Genomic DNA, 12318 nt, shown 5'->3' with positions numbered 1-12318 from the left:
AAAATTCTACGAAAAAATGCGGCGGCTTATAGAAGGTTTCAAGACCGGAGCATAATCTTGTAGAACCCCCAAAGGTGATCTAGTCACCGATGCCCAGAGCATACCTAAATTATGGAGGGAACACTTCTCCGGCCTGCTGAATGGCAGTAAACGCTCAACGCCAGGAGAAGGCGAACCCGATGCCCCAATCGACGACGATGGAGCATACGTCTCATTGCCCGACCAAGAAGAAGTTCGAATAGCAATTACCCGCCTGAAGAACAACAAAGCTGCGGGGCCGATGGRCTGCCGGCCGAGCTATTCAAACACGGCTGCGAAGAACTGATAAGGAGCATGCGTCAGCTTCTTTGTAAAATATGGTCGGACGAAAGCATGCCCAACGATTAGAATTTAAGTGTGCTATGCCCAAACCTSAAAAAAGGAGACCCCACCAGCTGCGCCCACTACCGTAGGATAAGCGTCCTCAATATCGCATATAAGGTTCTATCGAGCGTATTGTGTGAAAGATCAAAGCCCACCATCAACAAACTGATCGGACCTTATCAGTGTGGCTTCAGACCTGGAAAATCAACAACCGACCAGTTATTCACCATGCGCCAAATCTTGGAAAAAACCGTGAAAGGAGGATCGACACTCACCACCTCTTCGTCGATTTCGACAGCACGAAAAGGAGCTGCCTTTACGCCGAGATGTCTGAATTTGGTATCCCTGCGTCTCAYGTCACTGTTGACAGTCATAGCTTTGAAGTTGTAGATAATTTCGTCCATTTTGGAACCAGCGTAAACACCACCAACAATGTCAGCCTAGAAATCCAACGCAGGATAACTCTTGCCAACAGGTGCTACTTCGGACTGAGTAGGCAATTNAATGTCAGCCTAGAAATCCAACGCAGGATAACTCTTGCCAACAGGTGCTACTTCGGACTGAGTAGGCAATTGAGAAGCAAAGTCCTCTCTCCACAAACAAAAACCAAACTCTATAAGTCACTCATAATTCCCGTCCTGCTATATGGTGCAGAGGCTTGGACGATGTCAACAACAGATGAGTCGACGTTGCGAGTTTTCGAGAGAAAAGTTCTGCGAAAGATTTAGGGTCCTTTTCGCATTGGCCACGTCGAATATCGCATTCGATGGAACGCTGAGCTGTACGAGATATACGACGACATTGACATAGTTMAGCGAATTAAAAGACAGCGGCTACGCTGGCTAGGTCATGTTGCCCGGATTAAACGCTGTACCCGCTGGGGGAAGCAGAGGAAGAAATCCACTCCATTGGAAGGACCAGGTGGAGAAAGACCTGGGTACGCTTGGAATATCCAATTGGCGCCACGTAGCGAAAAGAAGAAACGACTCGCGCTGTTGTTAACTCGGCTATAATCGCGTAAGCGGTGTCTTCGCCAATTAAGAAGATGATGAATAAAATATATATCCTCATATAGTTAGTATAACTATTTAGAAGTAAATTTAAAAAGAAGAAGTAATGATGGGCTAAGTGTGGATGTAATCGACCATTTTAGACTCTCTCAAAGATCAAAGGCGGTTAAATATGTATGTACTTTCAGGTGTAGCAAAAGTTTATATTTAAAACCATTAGGACAGAATTCAACTTTCATGGTTCAACGAAATCGTGAATGCATTACATTTATTATAACTTTTAGACTCACTTAGTTTCATTAGTACATTTTACATGTTCTAAATATTAATATATTTAAATGAGATATACGAGATGTGGAATGAACTCAATTTAAACGATAACACTTTTTATATGGGGTGTACTATAGGATGAAGACGTTAACAAAAGGGTGAGAAATTCCAATTTCGTTCTGTATAAATGAAAATCATTATATGTTGTATATGTAAGTTGGGGTAGCACCATAAAAGAAACCGGCTTTATATACTATCATTTAATGCCGAAAATATGTCAACCATAAGTTCGAAAGTATTCTATATGTGGAGCCTAAGGTTCATCGTAAATATATTATTATTTGCGAATTCCAATACTAAAACGCATATACTGACCAATTTAATCAATTAATATCAGCCAAATATTCTAGAACCCACATGTTTGATACCTAGGCCCATGAAAAGATATAGTTCGACTTCGATGATTTTTATGATATAAWGAAATATCTCAGGACCATTATTTGTGCAAAGTTTTTTTTTGATAAATTAATTGTGGTTTGATTTGTTAAGTGTAAAGTGAAAGGATCAGATGGAATTTAAATATTTATTATTCTTGAAGTTGGCGCGGTTTTAGTCGATTTCGTTCATTTTAACACCGTATGATAAGAATATTTGAGTAATCTAACACACCAAATTTGGTTGAAATTGATCAAGTAGTTCTTTAGATATAGGATTTTGGGCTAGAAATTGGCGGTGCTACCTGCTCGATTCGTTTTAGATGGTAAAAATAACCGTTGAATGATATATACAAGTTATGAAATACCTGTTGTGCTAAGTTAACGAAATCCTGAAATCTGGCTGCACGATAGTGTAACAAGACTTGAAATAAAGATTTTTCTCGCCATTTTTTAGCATACACTCGTATAAATACCGCTGTTTCTTCATTCAATTGGCCCGTTTTTTCATTGACTAAGGGCTGAAGACGTTGTCTTTCATGATATCCACGAAAAGCTGTAAGTATAGATAATATATATATGTATCTATGTTATTTCTTATAAAAGACAGATGGATATATACTTAATATGTATATTGTTTTATCCTTAAGTTTAATAATAATTGTCACAAACTCAGTACACGTTTTGAATTTCTACATATTTGTAGCAAATCCCAAGGTGTAATTTATCTCCTCCATGGTTCTTGTTCTTTCTTAATTTTGGTTGTACACGTTCATTATTAAGATTTTTTGAAATATCTCAACACAGTGAAATAGTGATAAATTCATCTCTTAAAAAAATTGCTTAGCTGAAAACGTGGTACATGCACAGCACATACCTTGAGCATATTCTTTCAATGTGTGTTTTTTTTTTTTGGCGCTGACATGAGTATTTTGATTATTTTACATTTATATACATACATACAAACAAATGCAGATAATTTTTAAATTTATTTTTATGTGTATGTTGCTTGTAAATGAACATATTGCAATAKCGAGAGCAGCTTGAAGGTTTGTAAACTGAAGAACAGTGACAAATTGCTAGAGTGTTGATATTTTAATAAGTATCTTGTGATCATTTCTAGACACATTGTATTTTATTTTTTATTGTGTTTCTAAACGTCTTCCGTTTGAGTGGCTTGCTCCACTTCAGCTAAACGTGCAGCAGAAAGTGCTTCCTCTTTGCGCGCAGACTCAAAGAGATCCTCAGCTTCAGATGGCGTTTCACTGGCATCAAAGTATTCAACATCAAAACCTTTTTCGGCGTATTCCCTATTACCTTTTTGTATTTTAGTGGCTGCCTCATCATTGCGAGTGACTCCTTTTGCTGAAAAATATTAGAAATAAACTGGGTTAAGGAAATAACTAACTAAGAGCTATAACCGAACTTTTGATAAATGTTTTAATGATAATATTTTAGCAAACTGCAACCATCAAAAATTTTTTTAGTATGAAGGATGGAGATGTATAGAATATACATATTTCAATTGTCGTATTCTTATGTAACTAATTTTTTGTAAATCAGTAGCCAACGAGGAGTAAACAATAAATAATAACACGCCGATTCAGGATAAAATGATAAAAAAGTCTTGCGGTATTTTGACTCTTGACCGATGCTTCTTCTGGTACTATGCCGGTCTCTTTCGACCAATTCAGCGATTTTATCTCAATTTTCGACGACAGGCCTTCCGGAGCGTGTCGCATCTTCGACCACCTCTACACCAGAACGAAAACGTTGAAACCATCGTTGTGCGTTGGAAATGAAAACTGTATCGGGTCCATAAACTCCACAAATTTTATTGGCGGCTTGAGATGCATTTTTGCCTTTATCGTAGTAGTACTGTAAAATATTCCGTATTTTCTCTTGATTGTGCTCCATGTTTGCGACGCTATATCTTRCGAAAGACTTAAAAGAAACGACAATCAATCAAACACGTGTTAGTGCGTGAAATGAGCTTTCCAAAAAGGTATAGCATAACCCGATGCGGCGAATAAAACTAGAATTACTACTGCAAGACTTTTTTRACAACCTAATTTTTGAGGTTCACAATACTTTTAGTGAAGGTCTCGATCATAGAAAACTTGCAATTTGGGAGTCGTGTATTTACCTCTATTAATGACAACAACATCGAAAAAATTAAAGAAACATTGCTKGAAAATCGTCCCATTTTAGACTATTAACAAAATATCTCAGTCTCTTGCAAAAATTATGTCTAGTAGAAATCCTAAAAAACATAATTGATAACGTAGCTGAGGTCCTCATATTCATTAAACGCATCTTCAGTGGCGAMGGGACGTGGGTTTATGATCAAGTCGTCGAAACCTTCCGACAATAAAGGGAATGATAGTTCAAAAATGAACAGAAACTGGAAAATCATCAGTATAATAGAGTTATTTACCATGAACTCATTCCACGGACATCTACTTGAAACAAGTTGTTCTCAATTTTGCGTTTTCAAGTAATTTAAATCTAATTATATAGGTACTAGAGTTATAAAATTAAAYGAATACAATATTTTGTTGGGTCTATGTATTAACAAGTTCGAAAAGGAAAATATTGGCTTTTATATGGGTTTTTATATCACTCAAAGCATTTGACGAATTACTAAAAACTAAAGTAAAAACGAAAGCACTCCAGCTCGGAAAGTATTCGACGCAGTACTCGCCGGGGGAAGCAGAGGAAGAGGAAGACCTCCACTCCCTTGGAAGGACCAGGTGGAGAAGAACCTGGCTACGCTTGGAATATCCAATTGGCGCCACGTAGCGAAAAGAAGAAACGACTGGCGCGCGGTTGTTAACTCGGCTATAATCGAGTAAGCGGTGACTACGCCAATCAAGAAGAAGAAGAAAGTAAGGAGAACCAACTTAATATTGCTACAAAATACAAGATCTGGTACTGGAGTTAAAATGTGTGAAACTCTATAATAACACCATATAAAGGGTTGTGTTGAACTATTTCATTTCAACTACTAAAATTGCTACAACTTTTTAAACCAAAACCCCAGAAGTAATAAGATTTTCCTAAAAATTTTACACCAGGTTTAATACGGCACATATGGCAATTATGGTTAATTATTATAATCGATTCACAATTTCGTGCAAGAAAGACTGTTGGAAACTTTCTTATACCATGCATTTTTACGAATTTTATAAAAAGTTCGGCTGAAGCCTAAATTAGCGCTCCCTTATTTATTTATTATTACCTTTTTTGGGATCCTTGCCTCCTTTCATTCGCTTTCGTGCTAGCAATGCTCTCATCATAGACTGAACTTTAATCACTTTTTTCACTTGGACTTCGTATAATCTATGAAAACAAACAAACATAATATACAGCAAGATAAAAGTCCTTATATGTATATTAAATTTCAATTAAAGTTTGATACCTTGCCAAAAATTCATCATTATAATATCGTAAGAATACTTTAGTTTTTCCAATTGTCCAGCCTTCCATTTTTAAACGAATCATTAACAGACGACAATTTTCTTTGGTAATATCCACAGTTTCATCAAAATCAAATGCTAAAAATTGATAACTGCAGGAGAAAATTGAATGAGAATCTATTCGTATTCCTTTATGATATGAATATGTAATGTTATCTAAAATACTTCTAAATATCGCTTGATAATATTGATATTTTATACCGTATGTAATTAATAAAATATCAAACTTTTCACTAACTACAAAAAAGAAGATACTAGGTATTGCGATTTGGTGTTTACGATTTGGAGTTCTAGGGTCTTGTTACTGAAATGTCGAAAAAATATAATTTTTTAACCGTGAGTTTAACGTTTCCGCAAACCTTGTTATTGACCCTGTTAACTATTGTGTATTTATTATTATAGTTCCAACTAATGTTCTATTTTCAATATTGCTTAATTGAAACGAACTGTACAAACCGTCTAAGAAATTCTTGAAAAGTGATCCGACATGAGTAGCCTCGTTGTCTGCCAACCACTGTATCCAATACCCCAAGAGCCTTCATTTGTTGTTGCACCATATCACTATGAAACGCTCGCGGCTTATATTCTAAGTCTGCTCTTATGCACCGAACGAAGTGTACACCCAAATTACTACTAAGTGTCAAAGTTTTGAGGAGAGCTAAACAAGTGAAGCGAAAGTTTGCGGCCAAAGTTCGGAGGTTATTCACTTGCGAAATACAACCAGCTGAYAAAGTATTTAGTGGCTGCGAAAAATATTTTGTAATATTTAATAATATATAATACAGGCATAAACTGAAAGCTAGTAATAATTGCGACAATAATACATACATAAGATTTTCTCTGAGAATCTTCTGGTTTATGTTGCACACTTTCAAATGGCATAGTCAAGTTTCCTGCTTTAGTTAGTTGATTTGTAAACATTAACATTATATTTTCATCCATTGACGATCGAAAAGATTCGATCATTTCTGGAGGCACAAAGTCACGATTGATATCTGTGAAGGCCCGAGTATCATATATTATTCGCCCGGTGTAGTGTGCGACTGATATTTCGGTAGCTGTGTGCTTTTTAACGAATTGGCTATGCTTTTCCACAACACGGTCTACAACATATATTTAGATTAAAAGACATAAATGCATATGCGTGTAATATTTCTAACTCACCCATAATAAGATCTTGATCTTGACTGGTTCGAGACGCATCATCTATTATGTAAAATAGTCCATCTGGTTTTGTCAATAAATTATCAAGAGCCGTCTTATTATCGTAGAAATTCAAATTGTCAGTGGGTATATCATCTGCTTCCTAAATATACGAAATTAAATTAAACGCATGACACATGAAGTTTTTAAATAATTGTTTTAATAAAAACAGGATAAGCCGGTTTTGTTGTAGCAAACCSAATACTTTCGAGTTATAATAAAAGGGGCATTCCAAAGTAAACAGGACTTCAAAAAAACAAAAACAAATGGTCCTTTCGGCAACATCAGTATAATTTATTCAAAATAGTCTTCTCCTGCTTCAATGCAGCTTTTTGCACGGTCCGCCATTGTGACGGTCTTTTGAATAGCCTCTACGCGTGCATAACACTTTCCTTTCATGGCCAAATGCATTCTTCCGAAAAGGAAGAAGTCGCACGGTGCCATATCAAGTGAATACGGGGAGTGGTTAATGGTTAAAATGTGATTTTTGGTCAAATAATCGTCCTTCGAATGTTGGATTCTGCGCAATTTGTGGTAAGCCGAAATGTTTGATCAAAATGCGATAAATCGATGTTTTGGAGATGTGCAATTCCATTTCCATGAATTTCAATGATTATTTCGGCTGATTTTTGATAAATTCACGCACAGTTTCGATGGATTTCAGGTGATCACGGATTATGATTGGCCCACATATTGAACGTCATTTATGTTCTCACGACCACTTTGAAAACGTTAAAACCACTCGTGCACTCTGCTACGGGATAGGCAATCATCGCCATAAAATTGTTTCATCAAATGAAACGTTTCGGTAAAAGTTGTTTTAAAACAAAATTTAATGTTGGYTCTTTGTTCGAAGCTCATTTTCGCACCAATAACACAAACTTAAAACGCAATAACTTCTCTTCCAATCAATGAAATGTCACGAAAATGGACAATCTATAGAGATAGCAGATTCTAATGCACCAGTCGACATATAGATGGCGCCGCCAGGGAGAGCTAGATTGAAAAGTCCTTTGGAACACTTCTTGTATGTATGTGTAATTATCAAGAGCCGTCGTATTGCCATAGAAGCTCGAATTGACTGTGAGTGTTCCAAAAATGAGCATGAGCATTGCTGCCAAGGGGTATCATTTAATACTTATTATAAACATATAATATACAGTCCACTATTATTAAATATCTATTTTCAAATATACTGAACATAAAAATATATGAATTTGTGTGCAGCACACATACATAATATGCAATACGCATGTACTCAAATTTACAACAATACAAATATATTAGGGGGATCCTCTTGATCTTGCAAGATTGCATATTGCAAAATCCTATACCGAAATATACAAGAGCACCCATTGCAGAATCTAGTGATATATGAACGACTGATTCCGTTAATTTAATGTGCGTCAAAATATGTATTTAAGAAAAATGACAGCTGGCACAGGGTTGTAAATATTTTTTTACGTGTCACTGCAAGAGAATAAACATTTGTTTTGGTCTGACATATTTTGAAGTCCTTGCAAATGTTTCTGGGGKTTTTTTTTTTGAAGTGGAAAAATCTGCAACTCTCGAAAAATCTTGCAATTGTGCACCGTGCAAGAGCAAGAGAGTCCCCCTACTTACTTAGGTTAAGATGTGTACATACGACAACGTATTGATAACATATACATACATTTAGGCAACCACACAGCCTAAACAATGCGATAACACACGCACACACATGTATTGTATTTTACAGTTAAAAACAACCTCATGTGGTGTGAAGTCCAGATATATTTAATTAAATAAGTAAGGCTTCAAAAATAGTATATAATGCTTACAAATATCCAAATAAAATTAGAATAAAAGATTTCTCACTCTGCAAAAGACTGGTTCAATTCCCCCCACCAGTGGTAAGGTTGACAAAATCTTTATTGGGTTTAAACAGTGAGTATATCATCTGCTTCCTAAATATACGACATTAAATTAATCCTAGGACACATGAAGCTTTTAAATAATTGTTTTAATTAAATCACGATAAGCCGGTTGTAACAAATAGAATACGTTTGAAATTAATAGGTGTTGTGTCAAGTGACTTATGTCCACAGCTAAAACGAAAGACATTTTAATTAAGTTAAATTTAAGCTTTTCTTTTTAATATTATATTTGAACAGCGCGCCAGCCGTTTCTTCTTTTCGCTACGTGGCGCCAATTAGATATTCCAAGTGAAGCCAGGTCCTTCTCCACTTGGTCCTTCCAACGGAGTGGAGGTCTTCCTCTTCCTCTGCTTCCCCCGGCGGGTACTGCRTCGAATACTTTCAGAGCTGGAGTGTTTTCGTCCATCCGGMCAACATGACCTAGCCGGCGTAGCCGCTGTCTTTTAATTCGCTGAACTATGTCAATGTCGTCGTATATCTCGTACAGCTCATCGTTCCATCGAATGCGATATTCGCCGTGGCCAACGCCCAAAGGAATATAAATATTTCGCAGAACTTTTCTCTCGAAAACTCGTAACGTCGCCTCATCTGTTGTTAACATCGTCCAAGCCTCTGCACCATATAGCAGGACGGGAATTATGAGTGACTTATAGAGTCTGGTTTTTGTTTGTCGAGAGAGGACTTTGCTTCTCAATTGCCTATTCAGTCCGAAGTAGCACCTGTTGGCAAGAGTTATCCTGCATTGGATTTCTAGGCTGACATTGTTGGTGGTGTTTACGCTGGTTCCAAGATAGACGCAATTATCTACAACTTCAAAGCTATGACTGTCAACAGTGACGTTAGTGCCAAGTCGCGAGTGCGACGACTGTTTGTTTGATGACAGGAGATATTTCGTTTTGCCCTCGTTCACTGCCAGACCCATTTGTGTTGCTTCCTTGTCCAGTCTGGAGAAAGCAGAACTAACGGCGCGGGTGGTGAGGCCAATGATATCAATATCATCGGCATACGCCAGCTGTACACTCTTATAGAAGATGGTACCTTCTCTATTTAGTTCTGCAGCTCGAACTATTTTCTCCAGAAGCAGGTTGAAAAAGTCGCACGATAAGGAATCGCCYTGTCTGAAACCTCGTTTGGTATCGAACGGCTCGGAGAGGTCCTTCCTGATTCTGACGGAGCTTTTGGTGTTGCTCAACGTCAGCTTACACAGCCGTATAAGTTTTGCAAGGATACCAAATTCAGACATCTCGGCGTAAAGGCAGCTCCTTTTCGTGCTGTCGAAATCGACGAAGAGGTGGKKAGTGTCGATCCTCCTTTCACGGGTCTTTTCCAAGATTTGGCGCATGGTGAATATCTGGTCGGTTGTTGACTTTCCAGGTTGAGTGCTCTCAGAGAGCAGGAGTGCAAGCCGAGTAGAAAATCGTTCGGCTGTCTGCTGTGATTGCAGCTTCTCGACGTCGAACCTTCCTTGCGTCTGATGGCGTGCGTTTTTGCTACACAGAGGCGCGTGCGAATCTTCGCTGGAACAAGATAGTGATCCGAGTAGATATTAGGACCTCGCAGTGCACGCTCATCTAAAACAATAGAGACGTGTCTTCCGTCTATCACAACATGATCGATCTGGTTGGTGGTTTTTCGATCCGGAGACAGCCAGGTAGCTTGATGAATCTTCTTATGCTGGAATCTAGTACTATCAGTCTCAACCCATTTGGGGATGTTTCCTCGTGGAGGCTGAATTTCCCGACCGTAGTGCCAAAGATACCTTCTTTGCCCACCCTGGCGTTAAAGTCGCCAAGCACGACATTCCCGGTGCATGCCCTCAATTCGTAATCCTTATTTCGTTTGCAATGGCCGTCATCAAAAGTGGGGTCTCTCATCCGAGGCTGTTGTTGCGTTGTCATTGGGGTGGTTTTTTTACGTGGCGGGTCCCAAACCCAGCGCACAACCCTATGCAGGGAATGTTTCGCCTTCTCACTTTAGCTCACCTTCAAACGGATGTTGGTCAAAGACCGGAAGTCGTGAGCTGATTGAGTCATATGTAAAAGAATCGTTTCTGGCCACTCCCAAGAGAATGGCGATCAGAAAACTTTTCTCACTTGCGTGAACTTTCACACATGACTCCATYCTACATACTTACCTTAATCTATTACTATAAGTTAACAAAATGAATTACTCACCTCTTTTTTGTACATACCCTTTATACTTCCATTCCAACTGTTTTATCCCGTTAGTTTTGAGATTTAGGCAATAGGTTTAGGTATAGAGAAGGTGCCGGTTCGACTGCGAACATTTGTTAGCTTCAGGGTAAGGAATTCGCCGCATTTGTTAACATTGTAGGTTGCAATTCGCCTCACAATTTTAACATATTTACAATTCTCTCACAACATTATGATGATATATTCATGATTCATGTTAGCTTTCAACCAGGCATTTCCTTTCATACGCAATGTACGAATATCAGGAATTTCGTTTTTCCGTCGGCATTTCAATTTCACATGTTTCAATTTTTGTTTTCAACCAAGAAATCGGTTGTATGTACATACACACATATGTGCAATGTATGCCTTTGCGTTCTGCTTTCAATAAAATTTTAAAAAATTAATTGCCCTCATAGTCTATTTTATGTTATCATGCATTTCAATATAGAAATTTGACCGGCGTATAAGCAAAATGCGCAACAATCATACATATATTATGTCGTTTGCACATTTGTCTGTATGTTTGCAAAAGCATATTTTTATACTTGAACAAAATTATTTGAACCATGGTATACTATATTTGTTACATGCATAACCAAACCATAACTAAGACAACTCAACTCAAGTTTCAATGGTGGTGTTGGTTATAAGCGCTTGGAAAGTCGCGATGAGAACGTAGGTTCGAAAATCAATAGAATTTATTTTTAATTTTTGCCTTTCAACATCGTATACTATACTAATTAATATTTTTCTTACTAAAAGAAATTAAGTTTATCACAGCAATATTATGTATATGTATTCTACAAACATCTTCTGTCCTATCTTGTGTATCTGCACATGCTCATATGAATGTATGTATGTATACGCATGTGCGTGTTCAGAAATTCAAATCATAATTTCATCACTTACATATCAATATATTATATTACATGTGCGCGCACTGATCTACATGTTCATATACATACATTCATTTATACTTAAATGTACATAGATTTGTATATATTGCCGAACAAATAATTCACAAGCATACAAACATACATATGCGTACACAAGTGAATATGTCACCAACAAAAATTGAAACATTGTTCTACGAAAAAAACAATCGCCTCAGCATAAGCATCACAAGTCAATATGGCAGCCAAATTGGCGAAGAACAAATATAGTAGATTTTACAACAAAAACGATTTCAATCATAAACGCCGGCGCAAATTCCACAAGCGATCTTCATTCATAAAAACAGACGGCGTAACACCTCCCCGAGCATGCCTTTGCCAACAAGCGACTTTTCGCGACGAAGGCAAAAGCTAAAAATCATAAATTGCACAACTTTCTGGTGCTTCTCGCAAAAATCTGCGTCGATATGTATTCACGATCAGACATATACATACATACATATTTACGCACGTTTGTAGGCGAAGCTGCTACAGCGGCAAGGGAAGAGGTGACAA

The 12318-nt window shown here is 37.5% G+C and overlaps 1 protein-coding gene across 1 annotated transcript in view; it reads right to left on the bottom strand.

Moving 5' to 3' along the window:
- LOC108974170 (neither inactivation nor afterpotential protein C-like) overlaps window positions 1–12318 on the bottom strand; it is a 62171-nt gene that overhangs the window by 2214 nt on the left and 47639 nt on the right. The window contains exons 2-8 of the mRNA XM_018941863.1: window positions 6721–6862; window positions 6385–6659; window positions 6013–6299; window positions 5499–5648; window positions 5319–5419; window positions 3395–3442; window positions 2446–2633 (exon numbers count right to left, since the gene is read on the bottom strand). Of these exons, the coding sequence (XP_018797408.1) occupies window positions 2446–2633; window positions 3395–3442; window positions 5319–5419; window positions 5499–5648; window positions 6013–6299; window positions 6385–6659; window positions 6721–6862 (1191 nt within the window). The remainder of the gene's footprint in view (window positions 1–2445; window positions 2634–3394; window positions 3443–5318; window positions 5420–5498; window positions 5649–6012; window positions 6300–6384; window positions 6660–6720; window positions 6863–12318) is intronic.

Source organism: Bactrocera latifrons, unplaced genomic scaffold (assembly GCF_001853355.1).
Source record: "Bactrocera latifrons isolate USDA-ARS-PBARC rearing strain unplaced genomic scaffold, ASM185335v1 scaffold_535, whole genome shotgun sequence".
NCBI classification, from domain to species: domain Eukaryota; kingdom Metazoa; phylum Arthropoda; class Insecta; order Diptera; family Tephritidae; genus Bactrocera; species Bactrocera latifrons.
This window is presented reverse-complemented; position numbering and strand designations above follow the sequence as displayed.